The 20,298-nt window shown below is 42.0% G+C and overlaps 1 protein-coding gene across 4 annotated transcripts in view; it reads left to right on the forward strand.

The window, feature by feature from the left end:
* ARHGAP40 (Rho GTPase activating protein 40) overlaps positions 1-9,748 on the forward strand; it is a 34,232-nt gene extending 24,484 nt beyond the window's left edge. For all 4 annotated transcript variants that reach the window (XM_069871832.1, XM_069871833.1, XM_069871834.1 and 1 more), the window contains exons 6-15: positions 362-527; positions 849-940; positions 1,077-1,154; positions 1,414-1,573; positions 2,331-2,413; positions 3,527-3,733; positions 3,996-4,136; positions 5,756-5,913; positions 6,937-6,992; positions 7,197-9,748. In XM_069871832.1, coding sequence (XP_069727933.1) covers positions 362-527; positions 849-940; positions 1,077-1,154; positions 1,414-1,573; positions 2,331-2,413; positions 3,527-3,733; positions 3,996-4,136; positions 5,756-5,913; positions 6,937-6,992; positions 7,197-7,303 — 1,248 coding nt within the window. In that variant the 3' untranslated portion in view covers positions 7,304-9,748. The remainder of the gene's footprint in view (positions 1-361; positions 528-848; positions 941-1,076; positions 1,155-1,413; positions 1,574-2,330; positions 2,414-3,526; positions 3,734-3,995; positions 4,137-5,755; positions 5,914-6,936; positions 6,993-7,196) is intronic.
* The last annotated feature ends 10,550 nt before the right edge of the window (positions 9,749-20,298 follow it).

Here is a 20,298-nt window from a genome sequence, read left to right on the forward strand (position 1 = left end):
TCCTCTGAAGAGAGGATAAAAACTAACAGGACTTTCGTACTTGTAATTCTAACAGTTTTATCCTCTGCAAATGTACTGGACTGCTTCCAAAGTTCAGGTAGATTAGAATGTGTATCAGGCTGTCTGTAATTTAGATAAATTGGGACCTCCAATAAAGGTAGAACAATGCTAAAAAGGGAAAATATTTATTCAGCTGTCTATTTGAGATATAGGAGTAGTTTGGGGCACTTGTGTGGTGTTGAAAACAAACAATTCCTTACCTGCTTATGGTAAGGAATGATAAAAATGTAGCAAAACTTGATACCAGCTAGATTAGTAGTTATACTTGCCCTGAGCCTTGTGTGTGTGTGTTTTCTCTTAGAGATTTAGGATCCCCAAGGGCAGACTAGGGGTGACCAGGATTGGAGACCTGTCTGCTCAAGACATGAAGAAGATCCCTACACTGGCTCTTATTGAACTAACAGCTCTCTGTGATGTTCTGGGCTTTGAGCTGAAGAGGAATAAGGCAGCTAAACTGAAAACAACAGGTTAGTTGCGTTTCATCTTGAGTGGGGTGTTTTGGGAGTGCATTTTTTATGTTGATCTTATCACGGATTTGTGCTTCAAGTGTTAGAACAGAGAGGGTCTTTAAGATACCTTGTGACAGGTGTCTTTTCCTGGGTCAGAATTTCTCCTGGAAGTCACTGGGTCGTGACATCAAGACCTAGCACCACATTTATTTACTCCTGACTGTCAAATACACTTGTTCTGTTCACTGTTCCTCTCTTCTCCAGTACCTACACTTATAAAATGTACTCGATTAGTCTGCAGTGGTGATATGCTCTTTTAATACATTGTTTCTGTTGCAGAGAAAAGACTCTTTGGAGTTCCACTCAACACCCTGTTGGAGAACGACCAAAAGCTGCTTCCTAACACTAAGGTTCCTCTGTTACTCCAGGCAGTAAGTTCACTTCTCATTTCATTCACACCTCTGGTCCTTAGAGTCAGGAAGGCTTTGAGGTCTGTGGTAAGGGAGGGCTGACTGCTCATCCTCTTTTTTTTTTTTTTTTTTTTTTTCCCTCTTCCCCTTTTAATAGCTGCTGTCCTGCTTGGAAAAGAGAGGACTTGAGACAGAGGGCATTTTGAGAGTTTCTGGATCCCAGACTAGAATTAAGGTACGTGCTCTCTAGTATTGTTCAAAAGTATTGGAGGTGATCAAGGAGCATATTGCTGAAGCAGGTATCTAAATAATCTGAATTGTCTCATCTACCTCCCCAGTAAAACTAGATACATCCTTTCCTGGGATATCTGGGAGTGTCTGCTGTGAGGGTCTCTGATCTTTTGACTTCATGGGTTGTCCTCCTAGGGTTTACCTCTAGAATTTCCCTGGTATTTGCTTGTTAAAGCATATAATAACTTCTATCGTTTTTATAGAGTCTGGAACAGAAGTTAGAAAGAGACTTCTATACTGGCCTTTTCCACTGGGATGAAGTGCACCAGAATGATGTATCTGGGCTACTAAAAAGGTTCATAAGAGAGCTGCCGGCCCCACTGCTAACAGCAGAGTACCTTCCTGCTTTTGCTGCTGTACAAAGTGAGTTCTTTTCTTTGGCTATTTAGCATCAGTCTGCTGCTTTGTGCTTTTCTTGCAAAGCTTGGCTGGTCTTTGACTTTCCTGTTGGGTGTGTTGGGAGCCTCTGGATCTGATGGGAATACAAAGCACGATATAAACTATAGCCAAACTCTGTGTGCTGGGTGCTCTATGTATTATTACCTGTCAGCCTGAGAGTCATAGTCACTGGGGCTTGGTTGCACACATCTTTGTGTCAGAACACTGTCCTGGAGTCACAATTATGTTGTGTCATTTGAGGCTGCAAGGTTGCTACCATGAATTGGGACAACTTGATAAACAACATGCAGGCTGAGTTGTGCCAACTGGCCAGGGTGCATGGGCCTTGGCCTGTGTGCAGGTAAAGCAATGTTCTGTAGGCATCTTATTTTGACATTTGTGCCTCCGTAGCTGGTTTGAATGTGTTAAGCTAGCTGTTCAAGCGTTTTTTGGTTTTTGGGTTTTTTTTGTGTAAGAAATGGAGGATGGGGTCTTTTGATGCCCTTCAAGGGCATCAGACTTGCTGTTGTTCTCTGAAACATTATCAGCTAGTGTTCTAAACCAGAGCTGGTTTCCTTCATAAGTGTTGTATGAGCTTGATTTAATTCTCTAAAACAAGGTCTCAAATCCTAGATGACAAACACTGCGAGAAGTAATGGAACTTAAAAACGTGATTCCTGTTTTCAAAAAGACCAGCGTCAGGAGCCTGAATCCTCTGTCCTGTTATTCTTTTCCTCTCTAGATATTCCAGACCTGAAGCAAAGATTGCAAGCACTGAACCTCCTGATCCTGATTCTTCCAGAGCCCAACAGAAACACTCTAAAGGTAACTCTACTTCTTTGAGATCTAACTGGAAGAACATGATCTCATTCCACACTTTTATTCAAGTAACCATATCCCCTTTTGTAAATAACAAAACTATTTTGTTTTATTTTACTGACTTGAGAACGGAAAGCCAGGAAGCGGGGAGCAGGAAAACCTCCAGGTTAGGCAGTGAACGTAAGCTGTAGGCACGGTCTGCCCTTTTTGGTACAAACTTAAGAGCAGTAGGAATCCACATGGTCTTGGATCATTCTGTTCAGGAACATGCTCTTCCTCTTCAGTGCGTTAAAGCACTTTGTTATGGAGTGAAAGATGTATAGGTCTTATACATCCATGAGCATGTCCGTGAGCATGTGAAGATATAGGGAAAGAAATTCAGTCTTTTGATTCATGGTTTGTGGTATTGTTGTTATCTAGGAAAGATAATTTCAGTTAGGAAAAAAAAAAAGTTAATCTAGTGAGCTTATAACTTTCTACCCTTTGTGATCAGAAGACATTTAAAATCTTGTAACCTACTACTTTCTGAAAGTATAGGTGTTGATGGGGTCAGCTTTACAGGCAATGCACAACCTCTGCCTTTCTGTGCTTTGTATGAACTATGGTGGTTGTTCTTGCTGCTTTTTTTTTTTTTATTCCTGGTTTTCAGTTCAGCTTCCAGGTAATAAAGGTGAGGCTGACTTAAGTGGTCCGTTGTGCATTGTGGCTTTGGTGGAAATGTGAGGCAGAAGAGATGATCCAAAAGGATTTATTTTTCTATAACTGGTAATATCTTTGAAGGGGGTACAGGTGGAAGTGGAGGTGATCTTTGGATGCTGTGACTTTTATGGCTGGACTTTGAAAGTGGCCACCTGCCAAGGAGTAAAAGTTCATCTGCTTCTCAGACTGACTGTCTCTCTTGATTTGTGAATACTGGATGTACTATCTCTTTGCTTCTTATGGTTACTTGTTGCTGTCCTAGTATTAGAAATTGCTCACTGAATTTCCTTACTGGAGACATAAGATTTGCTCATGGATATGAAGAAAAATCCTAATTAAATGATCTCTCCAGCAATTGCCACAGTAGTTTCTTGAGAGCTGTTAGTGATGGATGTCTTAAGTCTCTTCTCCTCTCTTTAGGCTCTACTTGAATTTCTCAGCAAAGTGGTTGCCAGGGAGAACAACAACAAAATGAACCTCTGGAACGTTTCCACAGTCATGGCCCCAAACCTCTTCATGCATAAGGGGCTACCAAGTAAGATCCCTGAAGGGAAGGAGAAACAGCTGGCTGAGGGAGCGGCTGATGTTGTGCGGATGATGATCCATTACCAGGATTTGCTCTGGACAGTAAGTTGTGCAGGTGTTTTGTGGTTTGGTGTAGCAGCATCTTGGTCTGCCTAGAATTGGAGTAGTGGAAGGGATAGGCTTGAAAATTTCAGAGGAGCTGAATGTTCGTGCACAAAACCTCTGGCTGAGTTCCAGACTGTTGTCAAGGTATATGGCTATTTTGTCTCTTTAAGGAGTTTCATAAAGTGATGTTTAGGTTCTTACACAGCATCCTCTGCTCTGCTTCATTTAATCCCCATCTTCTTCATTCTTACCTTTCCAGGTCTCTTCTTTCCTGGTAGCTCAAGTGAGAAAACTGAATGAGAGCAATAGCAAAAGGTATCAGTTTTGTGACAAGCGGATTAAAAATTTGTTGCGGAAGATTCATGCTGACAAAGAGAAGGTGGAAAAGAACCAGGCAGAGGTGAGTTAAGATTTGGAAAAACTGGGTGCTTTCATAACAGCATCATATACTTTCTCATTGTAAATGCTTTGATAAGAACTTCGAAAACTGTGAGAAGTGATGTTCTTTACAGAGCGTGAGGGAGAAAAACCTGCAGAACTATGAGAAACAGCTTCCCTGACCCTTTTGGCCAGGCTGTGGCAAACACCAATCCCAACAGCAAGTGAGCTAAATATATTATGGTCTAAAAAACAATTGGTTAAGACACCAGAAGCAGAAATGCTGACCTCTACCTCATGTGAAGAGCAGAGTTCACATGGCTCTAGGTTCCCTGTGTGTTTAGAGAGATGTCTGTCATGATAAAGGCAGGCTTATTTTTATGAATTTAAAGCAAAATTTTAAGCTATTAGAATGTTATCAAAGCAGGTTTTTGTATCTTGTTTTCTTTTTACACCATAATGCTGCTTTATCTGTATGGGAAGATTTAGGGGTTCTTGCCACTTAAAAGAAGAGAGTTAAATTCCCTGTTAAATGAAAAGGTTGTACTCCTTGTGTTGGTGCTGAGTGGGGTGTTTTTAAACAGATGTTACTATCCTATCTATTCGGGTATTGAAGTTGGGGAAAAGATCCTTGGAGTTATTCTGCCTTGTTTTGGTTTCTGCCACTGTTGAACAACTGTTAGTCTGTGGCAGTTAAGTGACATCAAACAGTGCTGGATTTCAAGTATTGCATGGCAGTGGTGGTGCAAGTAGGATGCTCTAAGGACATGAGCTAGGGGGAGCCTACAGGTAGAAATAATATGTTAAAAGCTTAAATTGTCAGAACTAAAGAGGAGTTTTTCTCACAAGCCAGTACATCCCTGCCTTTCTATATGAGTTGGGAAACTGAGATGACATCTTGATAAAATGTGGTTTGCTATGCCAGCATATCACTGTTGAAGGTCCTCTCATTTCTGAGAGGACAACTGCTGTTTAGTCAGTCAAACAGATGACCCGATGCTTAGAGCAGTGTTAACAGCACCTCCTAATGGTCTTGGTGTTCAGTGATGATTTTGCAGAATATCCCGATTGTGAAGTAGACTTGCTGCAGATCAGACCCTGTTTGAACAGTTAACTGTTCTCCACAGAAGTTCTGAGGGGTTGATTAAAACGATCTTGAGAAAATAACACTTGAACTCTCCTGTGCGGTTGCTCAGTGTTTCCTTTTTTTTTCTTTTTGAAACTGCCTTTCTGAAATCCGGCAGGCTGCAATTCACCTGCCTGCGCTCGTAATGGGCAATTTAAATGAATTGCTGAGAAGTCTATCAGACTTGTGCAAAACACTTTGTCAAAAGTTACTATTTTCCTTGAAGCTTGTGTCACTTCTGCTGTTGGTGCTGCATTTGAACAGCAGAGAGCACCAGTGCACGCTGGTAGAGAGCAGTGCTTTGCTCCCCAGCACTGGTGACTTGTTCGTGATGCTCACCTTGATGCTTCTGTCAACTTCCAGCCTTTAGTACACGTGGGATAAGAAACAAAATTTTCTGAACAACTGGCTGGATAGGTTTAATTCTTTACGCTTCTGACCTATTTTGAAACTCTGTTTTGCTGATAATGGAGCTTTTCTTTAAGCACTTTCTTCTTTTTACCTGCCTTGTTCAGCCTTGCAAGATTGTGAAAGTCCACGCTTCACTTCTCCTGAAGGATTCGCTAGAGGTGCATTTGAACAATGCAACCAGAGTTGCTGATGTCTTGAGACAGTTTCAAAAGCACCTGTGTCAGAATGGCTGGAACATTAACACTGTCAACTTCCTCAAGTGGTAAATGGCTTTTCTCCGTGTTGTTAGTTTTTAATGTACTGGGTGGTCTTGTTTCTGGTTTTTGTCTTTCATCAGAGCTGATGTTGGCAGCACAGTGTGAGCTGTTAGGGAATTGTTCTGTGCTCCTGTGTTCTAAGCTTTGGACACAGTGTGTTGGATGAGGCAAGCCAAGCAAATGTTAGTTTGACTGAGCGATCCTGTCCCTGTGCTCAGACTGTCAGGAGTCCCCTCTGGGCTGCTGCACAGCAAGTGAACTTCAGCAGTACGTGCAAAGCCTTGCTAATTGGAAGAGCAAGTGACATTAACCTTGCAAAACAAACCCTCTCTAGCTCTTCTGGAGTAAACCCTCACCTGTGCAACGTAGTTGCTTGGAGTAGTATTTCTAATGTGCATGCGTTAATGTAAGGGTTTCCTAAAATAGGCTCTGTAGTTCCTGCCTATGCTAGTGGTGAATTGCTGAAATAACCCAAAAAATGAGCAAAAGAATTCCTGCCACCCTCCTGTCACCGTGCCTGCAGACTGTATTTAGTAGAAAAATGCTAGTGCATCTCCTGACTGTGTCCCTAGGCAGGAGATGTCTAGACAAACACGGTGGATGGGATGTTGGCTGAATAAGGGTCAGCTTGGAACTAGTGTCTTGCTGAGAAACTGCTACAACTCCCGAAATATTCCTGCAGGTGAGCCTCTTTTGAAGAGGCCATCAGTTCTAGAGGAATGCTGCCAGTGAATTTTGGTATTTGTCTGTTGTCTTCCTATTGAAAAGTTAGTTTTTGCATATAGCGTGTCTCTTGTTACCTGAGAGGAAGATCTGTTTTGTTTGCTTTTCTTCCAATTTTGAGTATCTTTTTCAACAGCTGCACTGTTGAGGGGGATCAGCAAGTTCTCTGTACCTTGGCCTTGTAGTTTCCTTGACCATTACTGGGCTCAGAACCATTAGCAATTATTTTAGAAGAAACATTATAAAACTAGCTAACCTGTGTTTTGTAGAGCTTGGTTAACAGTGGTGTATTTTCTTCTCTGCAGTAACAACTCAATGGAATGCACAAACCTGCTCCTGTATGAAGTGGGAGGCAATATTGGTAAGTCTGGATGGCAACTGAAAATAAGGGCTCTTATGTAATATTTTTACACTCTTGATATTGAAATTAATGTGAACAAATACCAGTGTTTAGGGGGTAAAAGAAAAAGAACAACAAACAAAATTGAACCAAAACCTAGTAACTGTACGGCTAATGATATAAGAAATGTGTTTTGTTTATTTTTTTAATCTCTTATTTTGATAGGTGAACATTGCCTGGACCCAGACACGTACCTCTTGGACTTGTACCACATCAATCCCCATGCTGAGTGGATAATTAAGCAAAACCCATCTTATCCTTATGTGTTTTAAGGAAGGCATGTGCAAAATGAAGTATGTGGTTAAAGTTTTTTTGGAAGGTGTGGAAAATCTATAGAGTTGTTCCTACAATAGTCACAGACTGGACAATGCTTGTGTCTCTGAAAGGAAAACCAGCTTTATTTACTACTTCCATGACAGCAGTCTGTGAGAGCACAGTAGCCTTCATGCTGACAGGGGTGCTGATAACAAGCAGCAATTATCATTATGTAGCAGAATTTGCAGGGGGTGCGATTATTCATAGACAAAGAAGCCCCTCAAAACAAACCCTGCAAAATGAAGCTGCAGTGATGGTGCAGCAAGGATGGAATGTAAGAGAAAAACCGCCTTCTTGAAGATGGTAGAAGACACCTGTTCCTTCTGTATTTGCTCTTCCTTTTGATCACATCCACATTTTGGAGAAGAGACATTCAAATACTCCAGTGGTACTAATGATGTCCCCTTGGCAAGATCCACTATTGAGTGTTATACTTCACCAGAAGTTGTGAATCTGGGCTTCGCTACTAGAATACTGTTGCATTCTTTAAAGAATGAAAAAGGATACTTCCAAACAGGCCAGGTGGGGTGTGAAGCCAGTATTCTGTATTTAATGTCTACCGTTAAATATATGTGTTACACAAGAAAATAACTTTCCTTGGGAAAAAGTATAGGATGGCAAACAGCCTTTCAAATGTGCAGTTTGGTAGGAGAGGTGTCTGTCCTGTACTGCTGGTGATGAAAAACCAACTGTACAGGTTGCCATTGAGGGTAAAAAAAGGCATTTATTTTACTGGACAATGGATAACCGAGAAATGTCCTAATGTTAATTTGAAGTTAATCTGATCTGGCCATGTGAACTAAACTTCTTTTTGGAAGAGACTGTGTGAAGGTATCTGTTTAAGGGAAAACAAAACCTAAGAACTCCCAAGATGTGCAGTGGTTGAAATATCATGTGTGTGCCTACATCTGGTTGCACAGTGGGTACAGAATTGAGCCTTTGCTGCTCTGACTGCATGTTTTCATCCCACTCAGCACAGTGTGATGACTGTGGGCTTGGAGAGATCAGGGTGGAGTAGAACACTCGCCTCAAGTCGCTGCATAATCATCATATGACCTCAGCTCAAATTATTCTGCACTTGTGGGAGTACAGTGCAGTTGTATCATTCTCCTTTCCAGCGATGCTGAAATACCTCACCTGAGGGAGCATACTATGCAGTTACAGGGGGTGGAACATGCACCGTTTCTGAAAATCCTGACATCTTTTTTTATATACTGTTTTTGAACATTGTTGGATATTTATTCATGTGGCAGAAAGAGGACTGCCCTGCAAGTGTGTACTCCAAGTACTTCATTTGCCAAGTCCTAGCTGCTCTAGTGACAATCTCCAGTATTATTTCTTTTGTTTAACTAACTGAATTGCTTTCCATTGCAGTCTGAACTTTCCCTCCTCTGTTCCCTCCCCTCCCCAGGCTGATGTGTAGCTGTTGTTATTCGTTATCTCGGAGCCCTATGTGCTATTGTAAGGGCATTTCATTCTGTGGTTTGTCTGTGTTTAAATTCTCTTGGTGGTTAAATTCCTTGAGGGACAGGGGAGGCATAGTTCATGTTCTTCCTAACCTGTTGTGAATACTGTGTGAGTGGTGCTGATGCCTTGATATTATGCTTATATTAGAGAGCGTGTCTACCTTTTTTGGTTGAGATGTTGCAAATACACTGACTGGGATCATCTTCATACTTGTCTTTTTAAGAACCTATAATAGAAAATAGCAAAAAACCCACTACCCAACCCTAAACCAGAACCCTAATGTCAAGACTTCTTCAGGTGCCTCTGTTTTATAGGGCTTAAATTGTGCCTAAAATGGCCTGATTCTTACCCTTGAGGTTGGTTGATTTGTGTCTCTTGAAAGATCAAGCTGCTTTAAAATTGGGCATTAAAATTCATTGGTACCTATTCACTCATTGCTTCTGGAAATCTTTGCGCAGTGATGAAGCTTAGCAAAGAGAAAGTGCCAGAATTGTGATGCTCTGAGAAATACCGCGTTCTTGCTCTTGCTGGGAGAGAGAGGATCCTGCTCATACTTAGAGATGCTTTGTAAGCTGAATTGCATCCCTGCAAATCACATAATGCTGCATTTTTCCCCCCACCCCTTATATGCTGGATGTTTTTACGCATTCTGGCTTCCATGTGTATGAGGGGGCAATGCTACATCACTGCTTCTGTAAACAACAGATCAGTTGGGTTTTTTGAACAACAAACAATGTGAATCAGTGCTGTGAAAAGCAAGGTCAGTGGGCAATTCTCATGAGACAAATCAATTCTCAAATATGAAAGAGAATAAAGAAAAAAAATTGTCTCTTTCCAGGTGATGGATACGCTTTTTCTATTTTTCTTTCCTACCTTTGTACTGAAAAGTATGTACGATTTTTTTTAAGTCACTGATGTGCAACCTACTTCTGAATGCCAACTTTTAATAACTTTTTTACAATTTTTTAATTCTGTATTTAAAACTCATTTATTCAATCAAATAATAAAAATCAATTAAAACCTCTTGGCTCCGGTTTCATTAATGGTTGAGAGTAAGTTAACACAGTAAATAGCACCATGTCTGTGAATGCCAACAGGATTTGCCTCATGCCTGGAGAGGGATGTACCTGGGCTCTGAGGGTGCTTGACAAGAGTTCCATGTTACATATGCAGAAGTTTGTCTTCAGATGATCCTGTGGGTTAGCTGTGAAAGAATGATCCAAGAAAAGGAAGCAGAGGTCAGTGTTGGGCTTAGAAAGCCTGGAGAAAGGTTGAGAGGAGCTAAAGCTCTGTGAGCACAAACGATTGGTGACTACTGAAGGAAGAAGAGCTGTTTTTAAAAGATTTAAGCTTGAAGAAGGATGGCAACATCCCATGAAAAGCCCCCTTCCCCCCCTCTCAGTCCCTTCTGGGTTGAGCTGTGCTCAGTGACGTAGGTGCTGGGAGGACTAGCCAAGTTGGCCAAGAATAATAGGAATCCGGTCTGAATCTCTGGTTAAATTCTGACTGATATTTTAGTGTTAAATAGTCAGTGATGAAATGTGTCATAAATCCACTGTTGTTTGTTTAAAAACAGTAACAGCATCAATCTGTCCAGTATTACTGACAAAAGAGCAGGACTTGCCATCCTATTCAGAAACCAAAGGAAAGGAGGGAGAATCCAAGTGGCTTTAGGAAGCTTTCAGAGCAATTATCTGAGGAAAACACCAGCTTATCAAACTCATTTCACCCATTCATCTTCAGTAATATCAAAGTGCTAATCTCTTCCTATCCCCGAGGGCATTTTTTTGATTGATCATTACACAGTTATCTCCCCTGCTCAGAACAAAAGCCCAGTGTTTATTCTGTATGCAACTTCAAGTCCGGTGTGCTGAGATAACAGGAGACATCATAAAAGAATCTTGCGAATACTTGTTCAACATATTTGTGGACGAAGTGGAACTGAAATACAGCATGTTAAAGGAAGAAGTAATTTTCCTCAGGAAAAAAACAATCCTTGCAGAAATACAAGGTCTTCACAGGGACAAATGAAGCTCCAGCCCTTGGAGGGAAATGCCATAGGAAAACAACTAAATACACTCCATGGAGCAAAGTAAGTAAATGATATCAAATACTGTTGTAAATAAAATACAGTTGAATTTGATTAAATCCGTTTCTTTTCCCCTAGTGTGCTTCTCAGTATTGAAAACAAGACAAATGATGTTTTGTGATTTTGCATGCTGAGAATATGAAACTTTAGAGTTTTCTCGAAAACCTGTCTGGTCTTGATCACACATGAAGGCTGGATATGCCTTGACCTGCAAGGGGAAAGAAGTAAGAGGCCATAGTTGAAAGCTTTTAAGTTATTAAAAAGAATATGCACAGCTGCACTGATACCATCCATCTTTACTCCCTAGGAACTCAGGCTCATATGCTTTTTGTGCATGTGTGTATGACGCTTTCTCAAAGCAGCTTTGTGTTGGCTGTCCCCTCATAGTTCTTTGTTGTCCAGGGGAAGGCAGGCAACTTCACCTTCCCAGGTGGTTCTCTCCTGGACCTGGCAGGATCTGCTGAGCTCAGGGGCTTGGAGCATTTTTCCTCACACTATATTCTGTTATCTAACTCTGTCCACAGGCTGGTCTAAAGAATGGGAGTTGGGAGAGGGAATTGCTTTGATCCTTAGTCTTTGGAGGGGAATTTGAAATGGTAATGTTTTCACCTACCTGTCCCTCTTGGTCATCCCTGCTTGCCTGGCTGGTGAAATTGAAAGAGTAATTAAAGGATAAAGGAAGAAAACTAGCACAAATGGAAAGTGTTGGTGTGCCTTTGTGGGTTGTTTGGGTTTTTTGTTTGTTTTGCAGGGTTTGGAAGAGATGCAGATGGACCCAAGCCCTACCAACCTCTCCTCGCTCATCTCAAAGCTTGTTCTTGGTAGGCTGTAGTAGAAACCTACTCCAATGATTCTCCATCCTTTGCAGGCTGAAACCCAAAGACTGGTTTTCCTTACCTTCAGCTTTCTTCAGCCTGCTATTTCCATGCCAGGGCTGGAAGGGTGATGTGAGCCTTCACTGCTGAATGTACTTCATGTTCGTCCATTCACGTGAATGGATACTCTAAGCTGTGCATGGACTGCTTGTGGCTTGTGTTAAAGCTGAATCTTCTGAGCCTTACTCAGAGTTTTAAAAGTCCTGAGGAGCGTGGCTATATGTAACCCACCTGTGTTACCTCCTGTTTCAGTTTTTTGTATATTCCTAGTCAGTGCAAGCAGAGAAAGTTGCTCTTATCAGTGCTGATGACTCTGAGGCGAGCCTTCTCTGGACACAAGAGGCAGTCAGAAAGTGGAATAATTGCCCTTTACTTGTAGCAGACCAGCGGAGCTGGCTCAGCGTTTCAAGAGAGACAATTAAAGATATTGCATTGTTTTCTTCAAAAGGAGGAATAGACCTGGGGTTCCCTAATAGCCCTCCTGATTCTGCAGTGCGTGCTCAGAGTGCATTGTTGTGGGTTGCATTTATTATGAGCCACTTATTATCCCTAATTATTTAGCAGGGGGGAGGTTTCTCACTAACAGGCGAATTTGTGACTTGATGAACACTCAGCTGTCTGTATTTAAGATAAAATTACTGTAATTAACAAATCGGTCAACCCTACTTTCACTGTGCCAGGCTGGGACAGAACAAATGGGCTGAATGAGACCTATTTAGCACAAAGGTAGAGAAGGGGGTTTGCAGACCTCAACATACACAGGCTTAAAGCTTTTTTCCCTTGCACTGCTTCTAATGGTAATGTCACATAATTGTCTCTTATTAGATAATTTTGTCTCCAACAAAAAGCACTCATGCTGTGCTTTCTTCTGCTCAGCCCAGCAAGGCAGAGTCGGAGCAGGTGAATAACCAGGTGGGTTGTTTTATTATGACCTAAACCCCTAGCAGGGGTGGGTTGGGTTTCCTGGGTGCTGTGGTCTCTTGTGATTCGGGTTGTTTTCAGAACTTGCCTCTCTGAGAACAAGATTAACCCCTCAATTTGTCTTATGGTTGATAGATCCTTATTGCTCCATCTCCTCCAGGTGCTGCCCTTGCTGCCACTTTACTGTCTGAGGACATACGTGCTTCTTGCCCTCACAAGTCTTCACAGTTCTCTGATGCAGGAAGAGCTTGATCCTGGCTCTTCTCAGGTGGTTCAGAAGAAGAGAATGTAAATAACTGTTCTGCAGCTGCAGTTATGCCTTAGATTTCTGGACAAGCACTCACCTTGCACTTGTATCTCTCAGGCTGCACTTGGCACATCCTAGGTGTGTTTGAATAGCACAGGGTGTGGAATAGGATTTGAATTCATGCCCTGACTTCAATCACAGTAGTTTCCTAATGAAAACAAACACTTGGAGACACATGCTGTCTAGAAAGTGTTCTGCTGTCGGAATTAATACCTGATTAAGCTTTTGAGGTACTTCTGTGCACTCAGGCAAGATCACAATTGGCTGATTGTTGTCAGCCAGTCCTCACTGCCTTGTCACTCCAGGATTTTGTGGCATACACACGTGTATTTAAAGTGAATCCATGACAGCAGACAGACTGGAGGGCAGAGGAGATGCTCTCCATTTCACTGTGTTCTGCTGTTCTGTGAAATGAACTGGTAAAAAGTAGATCTGGCCATCAGCATGAAGATGGGGAGAGTAACTAAGTGCCTTCTCTGAGAAACGGGGCTGTCCTTGTGGCTGACTCCACGAAGAGCAGATCTGGGAGTGATGGAGGGAGAGACTGTCCCAGTTACAAAATGTGACTGCTGCAGCACAAGCTGGTTGCTCTTACAGGAGGATGAAGATGTCTACGAGGGAAGCTGGTGCTCCTTGCCAATGATGGTGTAGTTCTTGCTATTTCTACTCATCTAGCAGAAGAGGGGTTTCGTTACACATGTTGTGTAAGAAAATCATGGTCAGATTTATTTCAACAGACTGTTAAAAAAGAAAAGCTATATGTGCTGAAAGGGACTGGAACTGCTTAACTTGGAAAGTTGTCTTCATCCCATCCCTTTTTGCATATGTCGGTGGGGAGGTTTGTCCTTGCTGTATCTGTACCTGCAGGTAGGCAGCAGCTGGGCTGTGATAAGGGTATTGTGTCTGATGGATAAATGGGCACCAGAGGATGCCTGGCTTGGTCTGTAACGCTGACAGCTCAGTGTTTCAGAGGCCTGATCATTGCTGCCTTATATTGTGGCCCCTGTTTTGGAGTCTGGTTGCATCTTTTGGGTGTTTTGCCGTTCTCCTCTGACCTTATCCATTGCTCTCCATTGGCCATTTCCTCCATTGAGCTCCAGAGATGTTCTTGGCCGGAGGGGATGTCGAGTCGCTGCTGTAACTGTCATATACATGCAAGGAAAACCCGTGTTGAACCGTCAAAGGCAGAGCCAAGAGCATTTGAAAGCTTCATTAGCCAGGCTTTGTTCTGATGGTGCAGTCAGGCAGGGAAATAATGCCATGAGTGTTATCAGCCATGTGCAGGAGGTGGTTGCGTAGCAACCCTGATTGGGGTATCGCGCGGCTTTTCTGAGAGGAAAAAGAAATACTCATTTTCTTTAAATTGGAGGCATTGCAAACAGGAATTCATTATTGACAAAGGATTCACTTAAGCTTTACATGTCGTAAAAGGCAGTGTTGGCCTTGTTTAAGCATTGTAAAGGTGTGGACTCACAAGTTAAATAAACCTGGAATAGTTTAGGTTTGGTTTTCAGCTGCTGGTTTTCATTCCTTTGTCCTGCTGGTCCTCAAAGTGGGATCAAGCCTGGAAATTTCATTGCTTATTTAACACCTGATGTAGAGTCATCTCCAGGGAGCCCTCCTTGGTATAGCACTAGATATCACAGGTGAGAATGGGAGCTGTGTTCCCGCTTTTCTCAGAGCCTGATTTAGAGAGTGATGTGCAGACAGGGGAGGGTTCTGCTACTGCCTAGTGCTCTGGGTTGAAGAGACTTTTACAGGACCTCTAGTCTAACCCCTCTGCAGAAGCAGGGACATCTTTAACAAGATCAGGTTGCTCAGAGCCCCAGCCGACCTAACCTTGGATGTTTTCAGGGATGGGGCTTCTACTACCTCCCTGGACAACCTGCTCCAGGGTTTCACCATCCTCGTTGTAAAAAAATTCTTCCTTATATCCATTCTAAATCTACCTTCTCTTAGATTAAAAACATTATTGCATCTCCATGTCAAGCTGGAGAAGTGGTAAGGCTTTTCAGAGCCCCCTCAGATCTACAATACCTGTGAGGCTTTTAAGGAGCATTGGATGTGATATGGATGTATGGGTAGAAAATAGATGGACCAACCTGCTTCTTACCTCTTTTGAAGAGCGGCATAATTACATGGCAAAAGTCAGAAATGAGAGACAGCACTGAGGAGCAGGATTGCCAAGGGTGCAGGTAGGGCAGGGCATCCCTTTGTCTCCTTGTCCAGCTGCAGCTTTAGCTGTTTCGTGCAGAAGGGGCACAAAGAACTTTTTGAAACTTCAGCTTTGGTGTGTGTTGTGTAACGGCAGTGGTGGGGCAGAGGCAGTCTGCCTTGGAAGGGGAATTGGGTTGCTGAGATGTCATGTGGGCATCCCTAATGCATCTGTCTAGATTTGGTGACTAGGTACAGGGAAGCTCACAATCCCTGAGTAATCCACCTGGACCACGTATCTACCTTACCAAGCAACCTTGCCTGGACTGGAGAACCTACCCTGGAACCCCCCTCTCTGGGTGCCGAAGGCAGTGCTAGCACAGAAAGGGTGCTGACTGCTGCCAAGGAAGATGTTAAATAGGGAATTAACAACTACAGAATATTTATTGTATGCTTCTGAGGCTGAGAACTGTAATGAAGAAATCACTGTTACTTTTTTTTTTTGTTGATTTGTAAATATCTGTATTGCCAAGATCTGCAGGTAACAGCAGAAAGGTGCTGTCATGGGCAGTGGGATTCAGAATCCATGCTGGAGGAGACCTGAAATGAACATCCTCTGTATGTATGATGTCACCTCCTGAGAAGACAGAAGCTTTTTCTTTCACTGATTAACTAGAGCATCGAGTGACAGTGAGTAGAAAGGATATTATTTATATATCGTGGAACTCTTTTCTTTACTCTGTCTTCTAACTTCAATTTTTTCAATATTGAACAATAATACATCTTCCCTTCTCATTAGCAATTCATTTTGCAGACAGATTCAGATTAACTTGGACTCTCACTGTATTAAACATTTTGAGAAAAAAAACCCCATAGGAGCTCAGGATGTTTATGAAAAGCAATTTCCTCAATGCCAGGCAGTTTAATAACTCCAAAGCCGTGGCATTCAGGCTCATTTATTTTAAGCTATGTTTCCAAACTGTGACGGGTCAATAATAAATAAGGCAGTGTGGCAGATTTTGTGTGGAAAAGAGTTCATTTCAAAGAAAAGAATACAGGCAAGTTCAGTCAGGAGCATAGAGAACTATTGGCTTTTCGATTTGCCAAATTAAAAGTTCAATTGAGGAGTGGAACTTTCTTGTAATCAGAGATTCCCTGCTGAACTACTGGCCGCAGTGAAAATTTGGAGATATATATGGCAAAGGGGAAGAAATTCTGCTCCTCTCTCACCCAAATAGTTTTGCTATAGTGTTCTTCTGAGTATTGGTCTGCTTTTTTAATCAAGTCCGTGGTGGAGAGAGGCGTGTAGCCCCAGGCAGTCCTTTGCACCTGAGACCTCAGACCTATTCAAGCAATAAATACACACCTCACCATGTGTTTCAAAGAACTTGTTAAAAATATTGGAAATCAGAATCTTGCAGGAAACAAAGTGAGTTAATAGTATTTGTTAAAAATACCTTTTACAAACCATATGGGATTCTGAACAGGTCAACTGGAATGTGTAACAACATTCACTGATCTCCTGCTTCCCTCTATGGATGTTCACACAGGAATGTTGATGATTTTAAATTTTATTGCCTCCCTTTGAAGCATGGAGCATGCTGAAGAACCAAGCTGAAGTGCTTTGCTTTGTGTCTTGTTACACCCCTGAAAACCTAGGCTCTCCAGCTGAGGAATTGCCTTTTCTTCTGCATCTACCATGCTCAGGGTAGCAGGTTCAAAGTGTAAATAAGCCTCAAAAAGTTGGAATAGCCAGGTTGCTAATACATAGGGATGGGGAAATTTGTTTCAGTTGCTGAAGTTTCCCTTTAAATTACTCCTTGGTTTGCCTGGTTGATCTGAGAAGTCTTTTCTAACTTTAATTAATCTATGATTCTAAGGATACCCTCTTCTCTTCTCTGTTCCTTGCTAATGAAACTATTAAGCTTAATTAAGGCATTATCCAATTCACTGATATTTAAGATGTATTTGTTGGGTAACTTCTGTGAATAATTGAGCAGGTAGGATTTCCCTGCTGCTCATTACAAACGCTGCTGGGAAGTTTTGCTGTGGCTGGCCAAGGAGGTGAGCAGGCTCTGCATTTATTTTGGTTGAACAGTAAATTTATGAATCATGTGCACAGCATGAATGTTTATTTGAGAGTCCTAACTTCTTCATAACATTCCTGAGTGCTCACTTATTAGAAGCTCACACTGAGAATCCCCAGGAATTCATGAGATGTTTTATCTGTGTGCTTTAAATAAAGCTCGCAAGCGCAGGCTGCAGGACCTGGGTAGATGAACTGTGTCTGAAAAGGTTTCCCACACTAACCTTCCCCTTCTCCAGCTTGGCAGAAATTGCTGTACCAAAATCTTGGGGTTTTTCCTCTTGATGAGCTTACATGCAGAGTTTCTTCTTTGAAATAGAGACTTCAGTGATGGTTAGGATACACTGGAGCTACGGGTGGCAGCGTCTCCAACGGTTGTGTGGATAGTGGTGTGAGCAAATCCAAAAATACGTCATAAGAGCTAATGAGGAATTCTAGGTAGGTCGGTCACTGCCTATTCATGATATTAATCTGTTACCACAAATGATATTATGTTGTTTTTGATACTGGACAGTGATCTCCTAGTGACACTCAGTGTATCACTACCATACAAGCACGGGTACCTACAGATGCTGTCTCTCGGTGTTGTAGCATTTCAGTAAGGCTGCTTCTGAGATCAAGACCTGGTTCTTTAAAGAAACAAACCCCCAACTCCTGACCTTCTCAGAAAGGTCAGGCATAAAAATAACTTCACCCTCGCCTTCTTCCTCTGCTCTGTCCTAAAGCCCATGTTCTCTATGACCCAATGAATCGGGGTTCTCGGCAAGTATCTCTGCCATCAGAGCGCTACAGTTGGCAGGCTAATGAGACAAAAAGAGGATTCATCTTGAACTCGCATCCCCTCTCTGCTCCTGCTCAGAGCACACAGTTCCTCCTGTTCTGCCTGTGCTAGCTTGGGTATGGGCAAAGGCACAAGCGAATACCTACAGCAGGTGCCGTGCACAGGGACAAAATTTGCTTCTCTGGTGGTTAAAGGATTATATTTCTTTTTAAAGCCACCTTAACAAATGGAGTCCTCTAGCCTGCTCGCACTGGCAAGGATTAAATGGAAAGGATGTGTTATGCCTTGTCCTCCCGCAGTCCTATCCGCAAGGATGTCTCTGCTTTCAAAGCCATTTCTGAGTCATCGTTTGACAAGTTTGGCTGCAGGGGCTTTGTCTGAGTCCCTGGCAGAGGGTTGCATTGCAGTATGCCAGGAAGGGATGCCTGCTGTTACATCAGGTGACCAGGAGCGTGCATTGCTGACTGCTTCTTGGCTTCTTTTTTTTTTTTATTCCTTCGATTTAAAGTCATTCTGCCAGTGTGTGGGGGGTTCATTTTGCTTAGATGTGCTCTTTCAAGTTGTAAAGAGTTAGGATTGATGGCTGAATTGTTTGTAATATTTTTAGGCATAGCCTCCAGTTGCGGGTGCTGATGTTTTTCTTTTCTGTTCATGTTTTTGCTCACGTGTGCTTTGCTTTCTATCCAGATTTGGAAGATGCAACTTCTTTGTCTGCTTTTCCTCTCCAAATATCCTATCTACTGCATAAAGAAGGCAGAGGAAAAGTTTTATCAGAAAAACTACATGATTTAAGGCTTCTTTACCTTAATATTTGGAAAAATATGTAAAGATGATAGGGAAAGCAGACAGCCTGCCAGTTTTAACAGTGTTCAGCGCTGGTGGTGGGTTCCCAGCTGTTTCCAGTCTTCGTCTTGCTAGAGAATTCATTTCCATGATGATAACCATTTGACAGCTTTTAATCTTCTAGTGCAGATGTGACAAAATAGTTTCATAATCCGCTTCTGTGCATTACGCTGCTCACTTCTATTCCTGGAGATCTGCAGCTGACTAATGTATGGCTTTGTCCGATTGTACGTGACACAACAGTGCTGGCTTGCTCTGCTTAAGCCAATGACTGTGATGTTACAGTAAAAGCCTCCAGAAAATGGGTGCGTTACTAATGCATCCCTATGATTTTAGTATGAGTTGGAAAGTTGAAGCAAAAAGCCACAAGAAGCACCCTGGAAACTTTTGTGTGAAGTAGAAGTCATCAAGTTTGAGTAGTTACTAGGAAAAGAGCAGAGGAGTGATGTTCTCCGTGCTATCCATCTGCAACGTGAACGTTCTCGGTAGTGTTAGAGGGTTCTGTGGACTCGAAGTTGAAAATAGGAAGCGGTGATTCACTCCTGCTCACATGGGCTGCAGAACAGCAGGCAATAGCATGCTCTCTTCCATCGCAAAGGATGCCAGTTACTCAAGAAATCCCCAGAGACGTTTCTGTGAGTCATTTGTGGGAGGCAAAATTACAGGGATGATAGGGAACAACTTGAGTATCCGAGATGTGCGTTGCTAGAGAACTTGTGGGAAGGGGATAAAACGTTAAAATCTAACCGAGCTGCATCAAGAGGAATGTGGGAACATCTGATTATACGTCTGAACATTTCATTATAACTTGCACACGTGGTTGTTTGACTCTGCATGTGTGTCAATTTACACTAACAGTACACTAATTTAATCTGATTAAATCTGAATGAAAGAATGGACAGACATTTATCCAGGGTAAGTGTGTATATGTACACTTGTTCCTAGATGACCAAGTGTGCTTAATTAAAAATAATTAAAATTTCAATACATCTCAATGTACAGGCCATTTAAAATGAAGATGAAACATGGTTGATATATAATCAATTTCTTGATCAATCCTTGAATTTATTTTTGGGAAATGGCAGTAAGTCCTACAGGGGGACTCTCCTCTTTAGACCCTATCAGATTAAACAAGAAAGTTGGTCGAAAGAAAAAGCAATTTCCAATTTTGTGTAATGAATCTACTAAAAAGGCTGTGAAAATGTGTGCATGGAAGATCTTGTCCAAGAACCTAGCAGTTATTTTAGTAACAATAATAATATTAGATATAGGTAAAGATGGAAACTAGTCTAAAGCTGAGTCTGGGTGCAAATCCTATAATTTATCATCTGTGCTCTTTTTGAACGAGAAATGACTGACATACATGCTTAATTCAAACTAAATAGCCTATAAAACAACTTCCCCCAGGCTAATAATAATAATATCAGGA

Source organism: Phaenicophaeus curvirostris, chromosome 18 (assembly GCF_032191515.1).
Source record: "Phaenicophaeus curvirostris isolate KB17595 chromosome 18, BPBGC_Pcur_1.0, whole genome shotgun sequence".
NCBI classification, from domain to species: Eukaryota; Metazoa; Chordata; class Aves; order Cuculiformes; family Cuculidae; genus Phaenicophaeus; species Phaenicophaeus curvirostris.